General features: G+C 47.4%; 2 protein-coding genes across 2 annotated transcripts in view; both read left to right on the forward strand.

Annotated features, from left to right (window-relative positions):
- Positions 1–23,316, forward strand: part of SGSM1 (small G protein signaling modulator 1) — a 96,653-nt gene that overhangs the window by 39,307 nt on the left and 34,030 nt on the right. Inside the window, exons 5-12 of the mRNA XM_083583816.1 lie at positions 639–706; positions 2,031–2,176; positions 2,669–2,800; positions 4,386–4,510; positions 7,672–7,739; positions 8,124–8,287; positions 19,140–19,269; positions 21,828–21,998. Coding sequence (XP_083439942.1) covers positions 639–706; positions 2,031–2,176; positions 2,669–2,800; positions 4,386–4,510; positions 7,672–7,739; positions 8,124–8,287; positions 19,140–19,269; positions 21,828–21,998 — 1,004 coding nt within the window. The remainder of the gene's footprint in view (positions 1–638; positions 707–2,030; positions 2,177–2,668; positions 2,801–4,385; positions 4,511–7,671; positions 7,740–8,123; positions 8,288–19,139; positions 19,270–21,827; positions 21,999–23,316) is intronic.
- LOC310748676 (uncharacterized protein) lies at positions 8,820–18,126 on the forward strand (the record flags this gene model as incomplete). The annotated part of the gene is made up of 4 exons (XM_083584522.1): positions 8,820–8,847; positions 9,099–10,103; positions 16,437–16,570; positions 18,096–18,126. The coding sequence occupies exons 2-4, from the start codon at positions 9,135–9,137 to the stop codon at positions 18,124–18,126; spliced, it is 1,134 nt and encodes a 377-aa protein (XP_083440648.1). The 5' UTR covers positions 8,820–8,847; positions 9,099–9,134.

Raw genomic sequence — 23,316 nt, forward strand, 5'->3', positions numbered from 1 at the left:
GCTGTTGTAGCATACATAAAGAAAGTTCTATCCTTCTTTGGTACCAATTGGCCGACCATGCCCAGGAGAAAGGCCTCTGGTTTCTTCAGAAAGGTATATTTAAATACCTTTTTCATTTCGTTATAGATCATCTCCCAGAAAGCCTTAATCCTTGGGCGTGTCCACCAAAGGTGAAAGAATGTGCCTTCAGTCTCTTTACATTTCCAACATTTATTATCGGGCAAATGATAAATTTTTGCAAGCTTGACTAGTGTCATGTACCACCTGTATATCATTTTCATTATATTCTCTCTTAAGGCATTGCATGCCGTGAACTTCATACCTGTGGTCCATAACTGTTCCCAGTCAGCCATCATAATGTTGTGTCCAACATCTTGTGCCCATTTAATCATAGCAGATTTCACCGTTTCATCCTTACCCTTATCCTGCAGCTGGCAGCCTTACTGGGTGCCCCCAATGAAAGTGATGATGTCATTGGGTCCCTCCTCCCACAGGGAATTTTGGACAGGGAGGTGTGGGCAGCCAGGGAAGCTGTAGAGCGCTGGAGAAATGTTTCCTGGGAGGAAGATGCACACACCATACCCTTCCTGGGGTTATTAAAGCCTTTCTCTCTCTCTCCTTGTTTTCTGTCTGTACAGCAAATACTATGAGAAGGAAGCCCTGCTGATGGATCCAGTTGATGGGCCAATCCTTGCCTCTTTGCTGGGTAATGTGGCTTCGCTTGCTTCTGCGCTGACACCCTGATGTACTTTGGGGCTGACAAATGTGCTTTTCTGAAGTGCTGTTGAGTGGTAAAACCTGACTGTTTTGGAGCAATACTTTGCTTGTGTTCGAGATGCTGGGAGTGAATTTTCAAGTTATACAGATAAAGTCTTTTAGAGTAGGTACTTGCAGTTGGGCAGGACCAGAGGTAGAAGTGCATGGGGCACAGAGCCAAGGGTGAAACTCCTGCCTGGCTACATTTCAGCAAAAGTCAGAGGTTTCCATGGAAGCAAACAGAATAATTATTGCAGTTCCAGGATACCTTCCAGTGGAGCAGGAACACCTGAGAAGGGGGTGGAGATGGGGTGGGGCATTCGTTGTCTGGAGTGGGAGCATGGTCTGGGGAGAGTCTCAGGTTCCCTGCCCTTGCTCTAGATCAGTTGGAGACTCAGGTTTGGGAAACCCTGCTCTAGGCAATAAGAGCCCCCACTCCTCAGTATATCTTATTGTAGGGAGGGGGACCCTGTATCAGCTAGGTTTCCCCCTTGGCTGTTTTCTGCTTCCTCTAATGAATGGAGAGAAGAGATGGGGATGCCTTCAGGGAAATGGGGGGGGGCATACCTGCTCCCCAGTGCCCCCAACTGGAACCCTGGAGAAAGTGGGTAGAGAAAAATGTTTCTTCCTCTCTCATAACGCTAGAACATGTGGACATCCCTTGAAGATGAATGTGGGAAGATTGAAGAGAGATGCAAGAAAGTCCTTCTTCACGCAGCGCGTGGTTAAACTATAGAACTCCCTCCCACAGGAGGCAGTGATGGCCACCAACTGGGATTGGGCAGATTCATGGAGATAAAGGCTATCAGTGGCTCCTAGCCGCAATGGCTCTGCTCTGCCTTCACAGCTGGAGGCAGTAAATGCATCTGAATCCCAGTTGCCGGAAGCTGCAGGAGGGAGAGAGAACTTGTGCTCAGGCACTGCTTGTGGGTTTCACTTTGGGGCATCTGGCTGATGGCAAACAGAATGCTGAACTCAGTGGGCCATCGGCCTGATTCAGCAGGCTCTCCTTGTGTTCTCATGTTCTTCATTATGGTGTCTCAAGGTTTTGGGTTCTTGCATCAAGGGCATGCTGCACACACTGGTACTCCGACCTTCTGGGATTTTCCTGATTAATTCAGTGCTCTGGAATTTGGTCCAGCTGTTGAGCTGGACCAAAGCGGGGGGGGGGGGTGTCTGTGTGTTTGGGGAGCAGCGGCAAATGGGGGACGGCCGCCTACCAGCTTGCTCTCCTTGTTTCCTCTGCCTGCCCTGCCTATTGCCTCCTTCCACAGTGGGACCTTGTGCACTGGAGTACACCAAGATGAAGACCGCCGACCATTTCTGGACCGACCCCTCGGCTGACGAGCTGGTCCAGCGCCACCGAATCCACAGCTCTCACTGCCGCCAAGACTCGCCCACCAAACGCCCAGCTCTCTGTGTAGGTTTCAGAAGCTGCAGGGAAGCAGCTAGGACTGTGGGGCATGTGTGCACATGCACATGTGAGGCTATTGATGTCTTTGAGTCATGCATGTTGTGGGGAAGGTTCATGACCAACACATTAAAATCATCATTAAAGACAGCACTCTAAAACATTCAAAAGATAAAATCAGCAACCAGCTAAAAACCGATTAAAACATCCATCAACATTCTACATGTCTGGGTAGCCTTGTCTAAACAAAAACATTTTTAGCATGCGCTGAAAAGAGTACGGTGGAGGTGCCTGCCTGATGTCAATAGGCAGGGACTTCCAAAGTGTTCGGGTGCTGCCGTACTAAAATATTGATTCTTACAAAAGCAGAACAAGTATTACGTGGTGCCAGTCGCAGTGCCAGTTCTGCAGATCATAGTGGTTAAGTGGGTGCATATGGCAGGTAAGGCAACCTAACAGGGAAACTGGTTCCAAGTTGATTTCCTGGCTGGATTCTCCTAGATTCAGAAGAGGCATTCCAGTGGAAGCATGGACGACCGGCTATCTCTCTCAGCCAGAGACTACGTTGAGTCGCTGCACCAGAACTCCAGAGCCACACTCTTATACGGCAAAAATAATGTCTTGGTGCAGCCGGTGAGTAGAGCAAAGACAGTAGCATCTCTGGGTCAGAAAGGGCTTGCTTTGAAACCAAATCTAGTAGCCACTAGCAAAGGTGGGAAGCACCATAAATCTTTTACCATGGTCAAATGTATCTGAAGAAGTATCTGTATATCTGAAGAAGTGTGCATGCACACGAAAGCTCATACCAAGAACTAACTTAGTTGGTCTTTAAGGTGCTACTGGAAGGAAAAAAATTTTTTTGTTTTGACTATGGCAGACCAACACGGCTACCTATCTGTACATGGTCAAATGATCACTGCTGAAACACTGAGCATACATACAGTTATGCTAGCTGTGATGAGAACTCAGGAAATTTGCAGAATGCTAGCAATTTCTCTCCCCACCCCCAACCATGGAGTGAGTAGAAATCTCTCTTTGTAACCCTCTGGGCTCTGTAATGTCATGGCCCCTCAGTCATAAGAGCTGGAAACTGGCCTCTTAATTTTTTAACAGAGATTTTCAAGATGCAGAACAGACCCCCAGAGGGTGTTTGACCCTTGGCTATAACAGTATAACATTAGCTAGGCTGTCACAGGTTCCCCTGTACACATCTAGCAGATCCTGGAATGGGCATGTCTAGTAGGATTGTGCTGTAAGCCATTCAGCTTGAGTTGACTCCCAGAGTGCGGTCCGGGGGGGCACTTTCCCGAAGCTAAGCAGGGCCAGGTCTGGTCAGTGCCTGGATGGGAGGCTTGCCTGGCAATGACATTGCTAGGTACTTAAAGAACGGCACATAGGTCAAATTTGCATAAAATCTACATATGTTGAGCTTTATGTACAGAAGTCCCAGGTTCAATCCCCAGCATCTCCAGGTCCAGCTGGGAGATCCCCTGCTAGTCAGTGTAGACCAGGCTTCCTCAAACTCGGCCCTCCAGATGCTTTTGGCCTACAACTCCCATGATCCCTAGCTAGCAGGGCCAGTGGTCAGGGATGATGGGAATTGTAGTCTCAAAACATCTGGAGGGCCGAGGTTGAGGAAGCCTGGTGTAGACAATACTGAGCTAGATGAACCCAGGGTCACCTGGCAGCAGCTGTTCCATCAGGTGGCAGGAGAGGAGCGGAGAGAAGGGCCAGGGCCGTCCAACCAGCCTCGTTGGGCATGTCCTTTCACGGCATTTTTCTGGCCCAGCAGCCCATTAGAAGAATTCATAAATAAGCACGTCTACCTGAGTTTGCTGATTTCCTCCTCCCTCCTGTTCCATTTTCTTTTTGTTCCATGTCTTTATAGATTATAAGGCTCTGGGAATCAGGATGGGCTGTAACTCAGTGGCAGAGCATCTGCTTTGCATACAGAAGGTCCCAAGTTCAAATCTCGGTATCTCCAGGCAGGGCTGGGAGAGAAGGACCCCCATCTGAAACACGGAGGAGCTGCTGCCAGTCAGTGCAGACAGTACTGAGCTAGACGGACCAAGGGACTGACTCCGTAGATGCCTGCTTGCTTTGCTAATCCTTTCTTTGCCGTATGGCAGAATAATTAAAGAAAAAGCACCAAATAGATATTTAAATAATAAAATACTTAAAAAGCAAACAACTCTTCTTCCTTTTCCTCTTTTCTTAGCGGGACGATATGGAGTCCATCCCAGGATATTTGTCCCTTCACCAGACTGCTGACGTCATGACTCTCAAGTGGACCCCAAACCAACTGATGAATGGCTCTGTGGGTGATCTGGACTATGAGAAAAGGTGAGCAGCACAGAGAATAGATTATCCTAATGCATATAACAGGATAAAAAAGCAGCATAAAAAGAAACTAAAGTAAGCAGCAACATTATAAGCTCAGTCAGTAGAGCATGAGCATCTCAGGGTTGCGGGCTTGAGCCCCATGTTGGGCAAAAGGGGTTGGACTGGATGACCCTCATGGTCCCTTCCAACACTTCAGTTCTATGATTCCATGAAAAAGTATAGTCATGTCACCCACTCCAAAAGAAGAAAATTAACAAAAGGCTAGTCCCTGCAGCGGTTAAGTTGCTGCAGCACAGAATTTATCCACGTTGAAAACAATTGATCAGCCTCCCTCAACCTGATGCCTTGCAGATGCTGTGGACAGCAACTCCCATTAGCGCTAGCTGGGGTTGATGGGAGTTGTAGTTGAAAACACCTGGAAGGCACCAGGCTGGGGGAGGCTGCAATGGCTGCATTTTGACCTGACAGGAGTATTTTGACCTGAAAGGGTGTCATATGCTTTGGAGCTTCCTGGCAGTTTAAATTAGAGGAGTTTGATAAAGATTTCTGTGTAGATCTTGGCAGAGGGGAGCCCAGAACATCTGTGGGCACCTGGAGGAAGGAGGCTGGACTACATAGGGGTGGGAGAGTGGGGGAGCTTTCTTTGCTTCTTAGACAAATTCATCGCTAGGAGAGAGCTATCGATGGCTCCTGGCCACCATGGCTCTGCTCTGCCTCCATAGTCAGAGGCAGCTGTGCTTCTGAATCCCAGCTGCTCAAAACTGAAGGTGAGGAGACGACTCTAGTGCACAGGTCCTGCACAGACATCTGGTTGGCCCCTGTGAGAACAGGATGCTGGCTGAGATGGGCCCCTGGCCGGATCCAGCAGACTTTGCTTATCAGCAGCTGTGCTTGTCCAGATTCCTGCTGACTCCTCCTTCCGCTGGGTGGGGCTCCGTATTCTGGCCTCAAGCACGTTGTCCCAGCTGCTGCATTTCCCCAAAGGTCAAGGGAAAAACGCCTGCTTTCCTGTGTTTGCTTTTGCAAGGCCTCAGGTAGCATGGCTGCACTTTTTAAAGCCTGGGCAAAGAGAAGTGAAAGGCAAATGAAACCCCAAAAGGTTCAGTCACCGCCTTTTGAAGAAGGATCTGAAGGGGCGGAGCTTGTCCTGCCCACTCAGGCTCCTCCATTTAAAGCACTACAGTGGTACCTCGGGTTAAGTACTTAATTCGTTCCGGAGGTCCGTTCTTAACCTGAAACTGTTCTTAACCTGAAGCACCACTTTAGCTAATGGGGCCTCCTGCTGCCGCCGCGCTGCGGGAGCACGATTTCTGTTCTTATCCTGAAGCAAAGTTCTTAACCTGAAGCACTATTTCTGGGTTAGCCAGAATGTGTAACCTGAAGCGTATGTAACCTGAAGCGTATGTAACCCGAGGTACCACTGTACAACTCCACTTGAAAGAATCATGGCGTACCCCCAAAGAATTCTGGGAAGTGTAGTTTGGGAAGGGTGCTGAGAGTTGCAGAGGGACTCCTCTTCCCCTCCCAGAGTTACAATTTTCAGAGTGCCTTAACAGTCAATCCCTTTTCAGCCGAAACTGAAAGAGGAATGTGGGGTGTCTGTCTCCTAATATCTCTCAGGGGCCTTAACATTTGGAATATTTGTGTGAATGAGGATTCTAACATTTAAGTCACTTAAACGTTTCAATAAAGCTGAAACGCAACAAACAGCAATTCAGGTTTTATGCAGATTTCTATTCACTGTGATTTAACACTCAAGAGCACTTTTCAGGGAGGGGGCGGAGGAAGAAAGAGCACTGGACACAGAGCTTTCAAGTGCGAATCATGCCTGGGAAGGGAGGAGGAAAAGGTGAATAAGTCCTTAGTTGTGCTCGTCAAGGGTTAGGAGGAGAGGAGGGCTCCCAGCGTCAGAGCCAGTGCACCCTCTGCTGGGGTTGAGGCAGAATGGCCGGCACTCTTCATACTGCTTTGTGCCAGTTGTCAGCAGGGATTTTCTGAGCGAAAGCCTGGACCTTCCGCCAAAGCCAAACACACACACACACAGAGAGAGAGAGAGAGAGAGAGAGAAAGTGCCATCCTTGCTCATGTTGCTTGTCAACCTCCCCCCCCCCCACCCCATTCCTTCTACTCCCTGGCCGCCACCCTCCTCCCCATTGGGCAGGTGCTGCCTAGCTAGCCTCTAAGTTTGTCATCACACTTTTTTCACAGTGCTACCTACTGGTGGTTGCGTGAACTGCAGAGCATGACAACAGCCTTAGATGTTTATGTATACAGTGGCACCTTGGGTTACAGACGCTTCAGGTTACAGACGCTTCAGGTTACAGACCCTGCTAACCCAGAAATATTACCTCGGGTTAAGAACTTTGCCTCAGGATGAGAACAGAAATCGCACGGCCGCAGCGATTAACCTCAGGTTAAGAACAGTTTCAGGTTAAGAACGGACCTCCAGAACGAATTAAGTTCTTAACCCGAGCTATAAGAAGATATATCTAGATAATGGTCAATGGTGGTGTCTTAACAGGTTTAGAATCATAGAATTGTAGTGTTCGACGGGACCCCGAGGGTCATCTAGCCCAACCCCTGCAATGCAGGAATCTTTCGCCCAATGTGCTGCTTGAACCCACAACCCTGAGATTAAGAGTCTCCTGCTCTACAGACTGAGTTATCCCAGGTTTCCTGCTGAAATGTAATTATGCAGAGTTGCACCAGCCATACTGGTAGCTTAAATGATAGCTTCAGCTGCCAATCAGCAATGCTGCCATCATCTCTACAGGTGAGCTAAATTTTCATAACCAGCTCTTGCAATTTCAGTGGTCCAACAGGTGGGAGCTAGTCTGAAAGATGATGCATCAATTGCATGTTAACTCAGAACTTCAATATTATTCACTAAATTGGTACAAAAACTGGTAGCATAGATGTAGTGAAAATTGCAGCTTCATTTTTTTAAGTGAGAGAACTCACTGTGGAAGGATTCTCTAATATTGTGGAACTTACTGCCACAGAATTTGGGATGGGTCTCTTTTTTTCGTTGAGCATTTGCCAGGAGTTTAGTTTTGCTTATTCCCACTCCATTTTCTTCCTGTTAGAGGTGGATGTGGGGCTGACCCTTCAGGGAGTTTTCTGAGGGTGACCCCGATGGGCTTTGTTCTTCCCTCTCACAGCATCTACTGGGACTACGCCATGACCATCCGCCTGGAGGACATTGTCTACCTCCACTGCCACCAGCAAGGTAAGAGAGGGGCTGGTTCCGCTACAGAATCTGCTTTGGTCGCCCTGTCTGGTGGTCAGTCCAGTTTGGGCTCTGGCTCCACCCACGACTGACCTGGAGGGGAAGCAGGAGAGAAGCACCCCATTCTCTGGAAAGAGAATAAAAGCTTCTCCACATCAAAACCAGAAACCTGTTGTATGTACGAGGGGATTTAAAGTGCGCACGAGGGGTGCATTGTCGACATTAAGCAGAGGTGTGGGTGGCCCTAGGCCATTTGGGGGTGGGGGCAACAAAATGCTTCTGGCTCCCCCTGGAGCCCAGTGGGGTTTCTTTGGACAGAATCTGGTTCTCACCTCTTCCCTCTTTTCCGTCTCTCTCCCCCCACCCGCTTTCTCTTGCCAATAGTAGACAGTGGGGGCACAGTTGTCCTGGTAAGCCAAGACGGCATCCAGCGCCCACCACTGCGATTCCCGAAAGGTGGGCACCTCCTGCAGTTCCTCTCCTGCCTAGAAAATGGGCTCCTGCCCCATGGCCAGCTGGACCCCCCTCTGTGGTCACAGAGGGGGAAGGTAAGGCTGGCTGCAGCCTGGGGGGGGTGAAGGTGGCCTCTCATGGATTGGCCTCTCACAGCTCGGGACTGGTAATCTCCACTCAAAAATGACTTTGTAGAGCTGGAAAAGGACAATTGAGGTGATCAAGGGGGGTGGAGAACCCTCCTACAAGGAAAGGCTTCAGGGCTTTGGACATTATAGTTTAGAGAAAAGGCAAATCATGGCTTATCCACACCCTTTTGCCCTGATCTTTGCAGCCACAGTCCACGCTTAAAAGCTCCATGTCCAAACATTTCTTCTTCTTTCTTTGACTCTAAGCTGTCCCCACAAAAACCCATTCTTTAAAGCTCAATCGGAGCAAACGTCAATTTGGGTTTTCTGCCGAATGACATTTGCTCTGATTGAGCTTCAAAGAATGGGGTTTTGTGGGAAAAGCCCTGAGCAAAAAAGCACAACCCAACCCCTGTTCAGACCTGGAGCTTTTAAGTGCAGTCTGTGCCTGGAGACAGTGGAGGAAAGGCAGCAGTGGAGCTTGTAGGGCAGCAGCTGAAGAAGGAACAAAAAGGGTTTTCTTGTGCGTGTTTCTTGTGGCTGATTAGCTGCTCTCCCTGTGCAAAGGTCAGAGGGGGCAGGGCTTCTGTTGAAGTAGGTGATTAGCTGTGGGAGGAGCTTATCAGAGCTTGTAGGGCAGCGGCGCGCGCCTAGTGGCGCACGCAGTTTGATCCATCTTTTAGATTTAGGGGAGCTAGTCTTAAACGTTTGTTGGGGGAGACCTAGTTTTTTGGGGGGGGGATTTATTTGTCCTGTCTTCACGCTTTTTATGATGGAGGACCACTGTAGTCAGCCCCAACGACACGTTCTCAAGATGGAGGGTGAGGGAACAGCTGCAGTCGCCTGTGGTTCCTGCGCAATGTTTGCCATCTTGCCAAAGGTTGCAGGCAGCTTTACCTGCAGCAATTGCATGTTGATTGCCCTCTTAAAAGACAAAGTCCAGCAACTGGAGGAACGTGTAGCTACGCTCCAAAGAATTAGAGAGCTGGAGCTCTTCTTGGAAGCAACAGAGCACCCCGTCTCCACCAAGGAGGAGACAGGGGACTCCCCTGAGAAGGAGGCTAGTTCACCAACACAGGAGCCAGATATATGGAGAAACGTGACTCAAAGAAGTAGGAGGCCCAGGGTTCGCTCTGATTGTTTAGAAATACACAATCGCTTTGAGGTCCTCTCCCCTAGCATGGAAGACGAAGAGCAGACTCCATTTGAGGATCTCTCCCTCATTACAGTCGATCAGGTATATGAAGACGAGCAGCAAAGTCAGCCCTCAGGGAATGTGCAGGCGACCTTGGAACGGACAGCTCACGGAAGAACCCCGACCAGACCTAAGAGGAGGCGTGTAGTGGTGATAGGGGATTCCCTACTGAGGGGAACAGAAGCAGTGATCTGTGGGCCTGACAAGATGTCTCGGGAAGTGTGCTGTCTCCCCGGGGCTAAGATCCAAGATGTAACTGAACGACTGCAAGGAATCATAAAACCCACTGACAAATACCCCTTCCTCTTGGTTCATGTGGGAACCAATGACACTGCAAGCAATAGCCTCCAGAAGATCAAAAGAGATTACGAGGCTCTGGGCAGGAAATTGAAGCAATTAAATGCACAAATTGTCATCTCATCTGTCCTCCCAGTTGAACGACGTGGCCCAGGGAGAGAGGGAAAAATAGTGGAAGTGAACAACTGGCTTCGCAAATGGTGTAAACAGGAACGGTTTGGATTCTTAGATCACGGAATGCAGTTTCTTGAAGATGGACTTCTGGCAAGCGATGGGCTGCACCTCACAACGGTTGGGAGGAATGTTTTTGCAAAAAATCTCTTTTTTTATTTTTATTAAATATTTATTAAGATTTTCCACCTTAATAAAAAAAATCAAAAAAGAAAAAACAAAAAAATTAAAAAACACATAAAGTTTACAATCCGTATTTTCAATGACATATTTCCCTGACTTCCCCACACCTCCCCTTCTTATATTCCAATTCAAATTGTTAGTTCAACAAGTTCTTATCCCCAATTTTTAACCTTTTTATATTTAATTCATTTTAAAAAAACCAATTTTAACTTATAAACATCAATATTTGTACATCAGTACTCATTCTTAAAACCTTTTTCTAAAGTCGACCCAAATTCCCTTCCACGAATTCCCCAATTTTCATACTAATAACAAAACAAAAATAAAAAACAGATTATAATTGTACATCCTTTGGATTCCCAAACCCCACCACCCCCTTTCCCAGTTTCGATCCCCAACCGATGTCCATCAGTCTTAATCTACTATCAGCCTGGAGACCTCACGTCCGAGGCTCTTAATTCTCTCTCAATTCCTCTCTGCTGGTTTTTTTGATAGTCCTTAGTATTAAACACCAGATCTCGGAGAAGCTCTGTCCCAATAAGGTCCATGTTTCTTCCAGCCAGACCTCCATACTTAAAAGTGGAGCCCGAATCTTGTTTCTTACTCCTTTTAAGTCCAATTGTCCTGAAAGCTCCAACTTCCACCTTAATCAAATTTGTAATCCATAGGTCTTCAGATCTCCACATAAGGAGATCTCTCCATTCTTCAATCTCCAATTCAAACCAGATTTTCATCATCCAGTACTTATTTTCCTTTGTAACCATCATGTCAGGCCTCTGGCTCGATTTCTTATTTTCCTTTGTAACCATCATGTCAGGCCTCTGGCTCTCCTTTGTCAGCTGCAAAATTACAGCTCCTCCTTCCTTTTCCTCAGGAACAACATATGTCTCCTTCTCCACACTCTCAAAACTCTCAAGTTTCTCTTTTTGTCCAGCTGCATGGGCTTCCTGAGTCAAATCCTTATCAAATTCAGTGATATTATTTACTGTTAAGTTCAGAGTTGCAACATTTGTAGCCAAAACATCCATTTGGCCTTGTAGCTTTCCCAAGAGAACAAAAATTCTGTCCAACCCAGCCTGAATTTTCCCTCCTCCAGCCATTCTTGTAATGTCCCAAATCCCCCTCTAGAGGGATTTTGGTAACTTAGTATTCTTTCCAGTTCAAATCCAAAAATCAAGTTAGTTTGTATCAGTTCTTCCTTATTTTCCACAAAATATAACCAAATTGCAACAAATATATCCAGCAGAGACAGCAGAAACAAAGTTCTCTTTTTCCTTCTTGACAGCTAATTTTGACAGCTGTCAAACTCTTCTATATCTCCTCAACAGGCTCTCTCGCGGATCACTCCCGGGTCCGGGGGGGTGGCACTTCAGCTCTCAAAATTAGCTCTTATCCTCCAATAAAATTACTTATACTTATACTGCCAAATCGTGAAATTAATGTCTTTTACCCAATGAAGAAAAAGAAATTCTCTCGACCTTAGTTAACTAGTCCTTGCTTTAAATTATTTACAAGACGGGGAGGCGGACTTCCTGTTTGCACCTTCCCCGATCGTACCAAATTCAACAAAAAAATTTCCTTTACTAGTCCAATTTCCATACTACTCACGGGTTGTTACTTTTAGAATCCAATTGTTCACAAGAAGAAGTCAGCGCTCTCCGACCATGGCATGCGGCTTCACTCCGCAGCAGTCGACTCTCAGCACCACGCCGCTCACCCCGTCCCCCGTTCTGAAGCCTTTAAAAAGGCTCCTTCGCAGGTCGGGGGGGTGCAAATGGTGCCCGCCGAGTCACCAGGTTCACAGGCTTCCTCCTGAAGGTAGGAGTCTATCAATTGATGAAGATGATCATCCAAATGTCATAGACCGAATGGAGCAAACAGCACGCAGACCTAGTGGTGGGAGGAAAAAATCCTTAAATAAGAGACACGGGGGAATGATTAATGGACTTCAATGTCTGTACACTAATGCGCAAAGCATGGGAAATAAACAAGATGAGCTTGAGCTCTTGGTACAGCAAACTAAATATGACATAATAGGAATCACTGAAACCTGGTGAGATAAGTCCCACGATTGGAATGTAATAATGGAGGGATACAATCTATTTCAGAGAAACAGACCAGACAAGAAAGGAGGAGGAGTGGCGTTATATGTCAGGGATGTGTATACCTGTGAAGAGATCCAAGATTTAGAACCTCAAAGCCCAAGTGAGAGCATTTGGGTCAAAATTAAGGGAGAGAAGAATAACAGTGACCTCATTGTGGGAGTTTACTATAGATCCCCAAGCCAAAGGGAGGACATAGATGATGCCTTCCTGGAACAGATGGCCAAGCATGCAAAAGGAAGGGAGATAGTAGTAATGGGGGACTTCAATTACCCGGATATTTGTTGGATGTCAAACTCAGCCAAGAGCATAAGGTCAAACAGATTCCTCACTGGCCTTGCAGACAACTTCATTGTCCAGAAAGTGGGAGAAGCAACAAGAGGAACAGCCATTTTAGATCTGGTCCTAACCAATGTTGATGACCTGGTTAGTGGGGTAGAAGTGGAAGGATCATTAGGCGCAAGTGATCATGCTCTTCTGAAGTTTACTATACAGCGGAAAGGAGCAGCCAAGCATACTAGGACTCAATTTCTTGACTTTAAGAAAGCCGACTTCATAAAACTTAGGGAAGTGCTGGGTGAGATCCCATGGACAGTAATACTAAAAGGAAAGGGAGTTCATGATGGCTGGGAGTTTGTTAAGAGGGAGATAGTAAAAGCACAACTTCAGGCAATACCAATGAGACGGAAACATGGAAGGTGCCTAAAGAAGCCAGGGTGGCTATCTAAAGAACTTTAACTGAGTTAAGATTAAAAAAGGATGTGTACAAAAAATGGAAAAGGGGGGAAACCACCAAAGAGGAATTCAAACAAATAGCCAGCACGTGTAGACACAAAGTCAGAAAAGCTAAAGCACAGAATGAACTCAGGCTTGCTAGAGAGGTTAAAAGCAACAAAAAAGGCTTTTATGGGTATGTTCGTAGCAAAAGGAAGAACAAAGAAACAGTGGGGTCACTCAGAGGAGAAGATGATGAAATGCAAACAGGGGACACAGAAAGGGCTGAACTCCTCAATGCCTTCTTTGCCTCAGTCTTCTCCGATAAAGAAAACAATGCCCAACCTGAAGAATTTGGAGCAAATGATTCAGCAGAGGAAACACAGCCCAGAATAACTAAGGAGATAGTACAAGAATACTTGGCTAGTCTAGATGTATTCAAGTCTCCAGGGCCAGATGAACTGCATCCAAGAGTATTAAAAGAACTGGCAGATGTGATCTCAGAACCACTGGCAGTCATCTTTGAGAATTCCTGGAGAACAGGCGAAGTCCCGGCAGACTGGAGGAGGGCAAATGTTGTCCCTATTTTCAAAAAGGGGAAAAGAGAGGACCCAAATAATTATCGCCCAGTCAGTCTGACATCAATACCAGGGAAGATTCTGGAGCAGATCATTAAGCAAACAGTCTGTGAGCACCTAGAAAGGAATGCTGTGATCACCAATAGTCAGCATGGATTTCTGAAAAATAAGTCATGTCAGACTAACCTGATCTCGTTTTTTGACAGAATTACAAGCCTGGTAGATGAAGGGAACGCAGTGGATGTAGCCTACCTTGATTTCAGCAAGGCATTTGACAAGGTGCCCCATGATATTCTTGTAAAGAAGCTGGTAAAATGCGGTCTTGACTATGCTACCACTCAGTAGATTTGTAACTGGCTGACTGACCGAACCCAAAGGGTGCTCATCAATGGTTCCTCTTCATCCTGGAGAAGAGTGACTAGTGGGGTGCCACAGGGTTCTGTCTTGGGCCCGGTCTTATTCAACATCTTTATTAACGACTTGGATGATGGACTCAAGGGCATCCTGATCAAATTTGCAGATGACACCAAACTGGGAGGGGTGGCTAACACCCCAGAGGACAGGATCACACTTCAAAACGACCTTGACAGATTAGAGAACAGGGCCAAAACAAACAAGATGAATTTTAACAGGGAGAAATGTAAAGTATTGCACTTGGGCAAAAAAAATGAGAGGCACAAATACAAGATGGGTGACACCTGGCTTGAGAGCAGTACATGTGAAAAGGATCTAGGAGTCTTGGTTGACCACAAACTTGACATGAGCCAACAGTGTGACGCGGCAGCTAAAAAAGCCAATGCAATTCTGGGCTGCGACAATAGTAGTATAGCATCTAGATCAAGGGAAGTAATAGTGCCACTGTATTCTGCTCTGGTCAGACCTCACCTGGAGTGCTGTGTACAGTTCTGGGCACCACAGTTCAAGAAGGACACTGACAAACTGGAACGTGTCCAGAGGAGGGCAAGCAAAATGGTCAAAGGCCTGGAAACGATGCCTTATGAGGAATGGCTAAGGGAGCTGGGCATGTTTAGCCTGGAGAAGAGGGGGTTAATGGGTGATATGGTAGCCATGTTCAAATATATAAAAGGATGTCACATAGAGGAGGGAGAAAGGTTGTTTTCTGCTGCTCCAGAGAAGCGGACACGGAGCAATGGATCCAAACTACAAGAAAGAAGATTCCATCTAAACATTAGGAAGAACTTCCTGACAGTAAGAGCTGTTCGACAGTGGAATTTGCTGCCAAGGAGTGTGGTGGAGTCTCCTTCTTTGGAGGTCTTTAAGCAGAGGCTTGACAACCATATGTCAAGAGTGCTCTGATGGTGTTTCCTGCTTGGCAGGGGGTTGGACTCGATGGCCCTTGTGGTCTCTTCCAACTCTATGATTCTATGATTCTATGAAAGGCAAATGTGCATAAGGCCTAAGAGGAAACCTGATGGAAGTTTATGAAGTCATGCATGGCATGGAGAAAGTGGAGAGGGAAATGTTTTTCTCCTTCTGTCATTACATTAGAACTCATGGGCATCCAATGAAGTTGAAGATTTTAAGGTATATAGACAACAGAAAGGCCTTCTTCACATAGTAAAACTCTGGAACTCCCTCCCACAGGAGGCAGTAATGGCCTCCAACTGAGATGGCTTTCATAGAATCATAGAATCATAGAATCATAGAGTTGGAAGAGACCACAAGGGCCATCGAGTCCAACCCCCTGCCAAGCAGGACTTTAAAAGAGGACTAGACAAATTCATAGAGGACAAGAGGCCTATCGATGGCTACTGGCTACGATGGCTGCACTCTGCCTACAAGGTCAGAGGCAGCAGTGCTTCTGAATGCCAGCTGCTGGAAACCACTGGAAGGGAGAGGGCTCTTGCGTTTGATTCCTGCTTGTGGGCTTGGCAGAAGAGGCATCTGGTTGTCCACTCTCAGGACAGGATGCTGGACCAGATGGGCCTCACTGGATGGATCCAGCAGGCTCTTCTGATGTTCTTATGAACTGTTCATGGGCTCTGGAAGTGGCAGATGCAAGAAGGGCTTTGTGGGTCTTCTGTTCTTCTGCTTTGCTTTTAGAGGGGCTGAGGAAGGTATAGGCCTCAGGAGCCCATCGAGGGCACCTGCTGGAGCTCAAGGTCTGTCAAAGAGCTCCTGCTTTGCATGGGGAAGCCCCTCGGCTCAGACCCCAGTGGCATCTCCAGGGAGGGCTGAGCATGAGGCTCTGGGTGTATTCTATCTGGAGTCAAATCGTGTGATTCTAATCCTGCATATAGGTTTTTAAAAATATTAATATTCTTCTGAATATCAGTACTGTAGCTAGAAATCACAGGAGGAGAACATGATCTTGTGCATGGGTCCTGCTTGTGGGTTTCCCATTGAAGCATCTGGTTGGCCACTGTGAGAACAGGATTCTGGACTGGACAGGCACTGGCCTGATCCAGAGGCTCTTCTGATGTTCTTTCCGGAATGAACCCTTGTCGTGAAATACTGTTTTAATCAAATTTAAAAACTGAACGAAGAAAATCAGACTTGAAAAGCAACGAGGGAAAGCTGTGCTAGGGAGGGAAACCTCTGTGATAAGGGGAGACTGTTCTCACCCCCGCCCCTTCTCCCCCATGGAAATGTGAGCTTGGCCTTAGGCATTCAGGAAGTTGTGTTAGATTGAGTCAAATAGTAGATCCATCAAGTTTCGTATTGGTTTCACAGACTGGCAGTGGTTCTCCACAGTTTCAGACGGGATAGTTCCTCACATTGGATGGGAATGCTATGGAAGTCTGAGCCTGGGACTGAGCCTGCTCTGGCCTTGGCTCGGTCGTTGTTCTGCACTAAATGAGGCAGCCACATTTCTGAATATCTTTGTTTCCTCCAAGTCTGGTCCTGACTGAAAGGATGCTGGAATCAACAAGGCAGACCCACATGACCTGAAGGTGCTGCTGTGCAATGCCCGGTCAATGATCCACAAGACCACCGCCATGCATGACTTGATTGTGGATGGAGAAATGAGGTTGGATGAGGCAGATGGGTCTGTTCTTGCCGCTGCTTGTCCACCAGGTTTCTCTTATGCACAGCAGCCCAGGTTATTTGGGTGGGGAGGGGGGGGTTGCAGTGATCTTTAGAAAGTCATTAGCCTGCACCAGGTGTCCTATTGGGACGCCAGTTTTCTGAGTGTATGTTCTGGAGCTTGGGCAATAGAGGCAGTGCAGGATTCCTATTACTGTACTAACTTCCCTACTGCATCAAGGATTCCCTGCCTGAGCTGCTTCAGGTTGTGGTGGATGTTCTCCTGAAGAAACCTAGTTTGGTTGTCCTAGGGGATTTTAACACCCATGCTGACACAACCTTACAAGGAACCGCTTGGGACTTTGTGGAACGCATGGACTCCATGGGGCCGTCCCTGAATAAGTTTGGCCCAAATCATAGTCACGGACATGCCTTAGACCTGGTGTTCACCTCCATGGACGGGGGTGATCTGACAATTAAGTAAAACTAAAACAAAAGAAGTGCCATGGTCAGATCACTTAGTGCAACTGGACTTCTCTGCGACCCTTCCCCTCTGCAGGGAGGTGGGACCGATTCAGATGGTCCGCCCCCACCACTTAATGAATCCAAATAGTTTCCAGAGAGTGGTAGGGGATGTTTTATCCCATGTTGATGGCCTTTCAGCTGATTCCTTGGTGGCCCGCTGGAATGTGGAGTTAACCAGGGCTATCGACTGTCTGGATCCGAAGCGCCCTCTCCGATTGCATGGAGCCTGGACAACCCCATGGTTTTCCCTGGAGCTGAGATGGCTAGAGCACCAGTGGCAGAAAACTCATTCTGAATTTGACCAGACACGGGTTACAGCTCAACGTCAAGCCTACCAAGTGGCGATAGCAATGGCGAAGAGAACCTTCTTCACCACCTCTATTGCATCTGCAGAAAACAGCAGCAGGAGACTCTTTCAGGTGGTTCACAATCTAATGGAACCACCTTCACCATCGGGGCCTGGTGACAACCCCAATATCTTCTGCAATGATTTTGCAAAGTCTTTTGCAGATTAAAGTCACTCAGACTCCACCGTGGGAGCAGGGCCAGGGCGGGAGAGTGCTAGAGTCCTGTCTAGACAAGTTGCATAGGATCAGTTCCAATCTGTTACCTCTGAGGATGTGGACAGGCTGCTTGGACAAGTGAAACTGACCAAAACATCCTCAGTCGCACTGGTCAAGGATCTCCAGTGTGCCGGGGATTGAGGTGATAGCTGTTTCCTAGTTCTGCTGGATCTCTCAGTGGCTTTGATACCATTGAATCATGACATCCTTCTGGACCATCTAGAGGAGCTGGGAGCTGGGGGCACTGTCATACAGTGGTTCCACTCCTGGGTTGTGTCCAGAAAGTGGTGTTGGGGGATGAGTGTTCAGACCCCTGGGCTCTCACTTGTGGGGTGCCTCAGGGTTCTGTCCTCTCTCCCATGCTCATATAGAAGCCACTGGGAGAGATCATCAGGGGGGTTGGGTTGAGTGTTCATCAGTATGCGGATGATACCCAGCTCTATCTCTCTTTTCATTCAGAACCAATGAAGGCAGTGAAGGTCCTGTGTGAGTGTCTGGAGGCAGTTGGAGGATGGATGGCGGCTAATGGATTGAGGTTGAATCCTGACAAGACAGAAGTACTGTTTTTAGGGGACAGGGGACGGGCAGGTGTGGGGGACTTCCCGATCCTGAATGGGGTAACTGTGCTCCTGAAGGACCAGGTGTGCAGCCTGGGAGTCATTTTGGACTCGCAGCTGTCCATGGAGGCGCAGGTCAATTCTGTGTCCAGGGCAGCTGTTTACCAGCTTCATCTAGTACGCAGGCTGAGACCCTACCTGCCCACAGACTGTCTCGCCATAGTGGTGCATGCTCCAGTTATCTCCCGCTTGGACTACTGCAATGCACTCTATGTGGGGCTACCTTTGAAGGGACCTGGAAATTACAACTAATCCAGAATGCGGCAGCTAGACTGGTGACTGGGAGCGGCCACCGAGACCATATAAAGCAGGCTTCTTCCACCTCGGCCCTCCAGATGTTTTGAGACTACAATTCCCATCATCCCTAGCTAGGTATCATGGGAGTTGCAGGCCAAAAACATCTGGAGGGCTGAGGTTGAGGAAGCCTGATATAAAGGACCTTCATTGGCTCCCAGTGTGTTTCTGAGCACAGTTCAAAGTGTTGGTACTGACCTTTAAAGCCCTAAACTGCCTCAGCCCTACATACCTGAAGGAGCTTTTTCGTTCCCATCGTTCAGCCCGGACACTGAGATCCTCCTCCAAGGGTCTTCCGCTGGTTCCCTCACTGTGAGAAGCGAGGTTACAGGGAACCAGGCACAGGGCCTTCTCAGTAGTGGCACCCTCCCTGTGGAACACCCTCCCTTCAGATGTCAATAAACAACTATCTGACTTTTAGAAGAAATCTGAAGGCAACCCTGTTCAGGGAAGTTTTAAATGTTTGATGTGTTAGTATGTTCTGATATATGCTGTGAGCCGCCCAGAGTGGCTGGGGAAACCCAGCCAGATGGGTGGGGTATAAATAATAAAATTATTATTAATAATAATAATTTTGTTTGACTCCTCAAAGGGGAAGGTGTTTCCAAAGCTGAAGAAGCGAAGCCCCCAGGGGTCCTCGGAGTCGGCATCAGACAAGGAGGAGGAGGAGGCAACTGATTACGTTTTCCGGATCCTCTATCCTGGCCTTCAGTCAGAGTTTGGTAAGGTTGCTCGCCTGGTAGAAACTGAGAAAGCTGGCATAGTTATCTTAAATAAGATTTTTTTCCCCACCTTAGGCTAACTTTTAATTTTACTACATGTTATAAACATATAGGAGTGTATTCCATTCATATTTCATAAGCCATATTTATTATGCCATTGTAGCCTGCCTTCCATGCCCTGAGGAATACCAAGGAACGCTCAGAGGTGTGCATGATCCAGTTTGGATACATTAAAATTCTGCACCAAGGAATGTTCATGTCCACCACCAGTATAAATTATGGAAATTTGCTTACTTTGCGTCAGGCATGGAGAGTCCTCCCCTCCCTTCGGTAACTTCACAGATAAGAATTAATGAGCAGCTGATAGATCTATAGTCCTTTTATTACAGCATCATGTTGCGAGCACAAATACACAGCTCTCCACAAGGAAGGCAGTTGGCTAGTCTAATCCTCCTTCCGGCTTCCACAACATTTTGGGCGCCAACGGGAAGTTCCTCCCTCTGACTCCTTTGTTCCCTGATACGTTTGGACCTCCAAGTCCGAGGGGAGGTCCCTCACGCTTTCAAGTGACGAGACAACTAGCTGCCCCCTCCCTTCTGGTTCTGTCGCCATTATCTCATAACTGAGTAACTCCCCCAAGCTGTTCAGCTTCTGCCTGTCTCTGCTTCTGAACACGCTGTGGACAAGGGGGGGGGGGGCGACTCTTCCCCCTCCAGCTCTCCATCAGAGAGAAGCTGGTCTGCCATAGAATGCATTCCCCAGTCCTCGTCTTCAGGCCATTCCCTGACACTTTGCATAATGTATTATACAGTCCTTACCATGCTTTTTGACATCTACATGAAGCCGCTGGGAGATCATCAGGGGGTTTGGGCTGGGTGTCCATCAATATGCGGATGGTACCCAGCTCTACCTCTCTTTCAAATCAGAACCAGTGAAGGCGGTGAAGGTCCTGTGTGAGTGCCTGGAGGGGGTTGGAGGATGGATGGCGGCTAATGGATTGAGGTTGAATCCTGACAAGACAGAAGTACTGTTCTTGGGGGACGAGGGACGGGTGGGTGTGGGGGACTCCCTGGTCCTGAATGGGGTAACTGTGCCCCTGAAGGACCACGTGCGCAGCCTTGGAGTCATTTTGGACTCACAACTGTCTATGGAGGCGCAGGTCAATTCTGTGTCCAGGGCAGCTGTTTACCAACTCCATCTGGTACGCAGGATGAGACCCTACGTGCCCGCAGACTGTCTCGCCAGAGTGGTGCATGCTCTAGTTATCTCCCCCTTGGACTACTGCAATGCGCTCTACATGGGGCTACCTTTGAAGGTGACTCGAAAGCTACAACTAATCCAGAATGTGGCAGCTAGACTGGTGACTGGGGGCGGCCGCCAAGACCATATAACACCGGCCCTGAAAGACCTACCGGTACATTGGTTCCCAGTACATTTCCGAGCACAATTCAAAGTGTTGGTGCTGATCTTTAAAGCCCTAAATGGCCTCAGCCCAGTATACCTGAAGGAGCGTCTCCACTCCCATCGTTCTGCCCGGACGCTGAGGTCCAGCGCCAAGGGCCTTCTGGCGGTTCCCTCACTGCGAGAAGCCAAGTTACAGGGAACCAGGCAGAGGGCCTTCTCGGTAGTGGCACCCGCCCTGTGGAACGCCCTCCCACCAGATGTCAAAGAGAAAAACACTACCTGACATTTAGAAGACATCTGAAGGCAGTCCTGTTCAGGGAAGTTTTTAATGTGTGACATTTTAATGTATTTTTAATCTTTGTTGGAAGCTGCCCAGAGTGGCTTGGGAAACCCAGGCAGATGGGCGGGGTACAAATAATAAATTACTATTACTACTATTACTATTACTGATTTGCATATTTTATTCATGGTTTGCTCACTCGGAGCTGTGTAAGGCGCTGGTGTCCCAGCCAGTCTCTGGCTTCTGAAGTTTCAGCCAGTGTTGCCCACACTTTGGGAGCTTGCTTTCATAAGGATTAGAAATCTGTACTTGTATTTAAATATATTAATAAATGAAAGCTGGGGAAACTGAATCCTCCATCAAACATCAAAGGGTGTGTATTTGCTCTGCTCTCTCTAGATGTTGACTGACTCCCAACTCCTATCGTGTTAGTGATCTTAATTATTGTTCTTTTCATTTATATCCAAACTTTTCATCCAAGGAGCTCAAGTTGGCATACATAATTCTCCTCCCCGTTTTATCCTCACAACACCCCTGGGAGGTAGGTTAGGCTGAGAGGCAGTGACTGGCACCCAAGGCCACTCATTGAACTTCATGGCTGAGTGAGGATTTGAATCCTTTTCTCCCAAGTCCTAAGCCCAACACTCTAACCACTAGGCCACACTGGCTCTCTTTTGCTTTCCCATAGGGGGATTTCTGGCCAATGATGGATTTTTCTACTATTCCTAGAATCGTAGAGTTGGAACCAACCCTCAGCAATGTGGGAATCACAGCTAGTGAGTTCCTAGTGTGTTTTTCCTTTTTCCAGGCTTGAGGAAGCGGCATGGACTGTGCCCGCCTTCATGTTTTGCCTTTTCTCTCCCTTCCTCTTTAGTGGTTGTTAACCACCCTTCTTGCCTTCCCTCCACCTCTACTGCCGCTGGGAAAGAAAAGGCCTGGATGCGTCGGACCTCTGGCAGAGTGGTGGTGATGCCCAAATGGTCTCTGAGTCTTCCTGAGGCAACGGCTCCCCTTCTGGTCACGTTGGGGTCCAGCCCACACCTGTGTAATGTTGTTGTTGGCACATGGAGGGTGCTTCTTGCTTTTTGGCTTGGCAGCTGGGGCAGATGCTGGCATTTATGAATCTGGGCAGGGCAGACAGCTGGGATTCTCCTCTTCCCCATCTTTTTCCTTGGCTCATTCCCTTGGGCTGCTTTGCCTGGAAGCACACAAGCAGAAGAAGCAAGTTCATTTAATTCATAACATTTATATACACCTTGGCTGTAAGGAAAAAAAAGTGGTTTACAAGAAGAATAAAACAATAAAATTATTTTTTAAAAACCCTATGTAAAACATTTTTAAAAAATGAACGTTAATGAGCTAAAAACAGATTTAAACATACATCAGTTGTCTGCATGTCTGGACAGGCTTGTCTAAAATTTTTTTTAGCAGGTACCGAAAAGGGCACAGCAATTCCACCTGCCTGATGTCAACAGGCAAGGAGTTCCAAAGTGTGCAGGTGCTGCCAAACTAAAACATTGCTTTCTTACAAATGCAGAACAGTATTATGTGGCACCTGTAAGAGTGACTGTGATTAGGGCTGCTGCCCAGTTTAAAGAAATCTTAATAGATTGATCATACAATGCTTTTTAAACCAATGAACTGATTAGACCTGCATGTCCATAAAATACTCACAGCTGTGAAGGAAAAGCGGCCTCCTTTCTTCCCTCTGTAATGGTGTGCTGCGTGTGTCACAGCTGGCCCCAATCCCTTTTGTGTTAGGAGGAGGAGGAGGAGGAGGAGATGCCTGATGCCCACAGATGCATAAATAGCTATAACAATTAACATTAAAAAAAAATGAAAACCGTGAAATCTATTGTCCAATTAAATCAGAGGCATGTTTTAATGGATCTAATCGCTTTTAGTAGTGATATAATGTTGCTGTCATACTTCTTGTTGGTTATAATCTGAGGCAGATGAAAGGAAGGAGGCAACGGAGCTCAAATGAAAAATGTCCTTTAACATTGATTTAAATTGATTAGTTAAAAGCCCAGGCAGTTCACCTGCTAAATACCTGAACAGGTTGGTTGATGTAGGATTTAGCAAATGCCAGCAGACACAAAGCCTGCTTCTCTGTGCAGAGTGACCTTCCTGCTGTGATCTGAATCAAAATGCTCCTCCCACCCTCCTTGAATTCACATTCCCCATTTCCCCTGCATAGAGTTTAGAGAGCAAGATATGGCTTTTGCGTCCTCCTGTGGTCCAATTCTTGTTTGGTGGAGGAAGGCTCCAAGGCTCCATTGCCCCGTCCCTCAAGAACAATCTGCTCCAGGGATGCTCTTTCTTCTTGTATCAAAGCATTTGGCATCCTTTCCAAAACTCAT

This window comes from Podarcis filfolensis (genome assembly GCF_964270895.1).
Source record: "Podarcis filfolensis genome assembly, chromosome: 13".
Taxonomy (NCBI): domain Eukaryota; kingdom Metazoa; phylum Chordata; class Lepidosauria; order Squamata; family Lacertidae; genus Podarcis; species Podarcis filfolensis.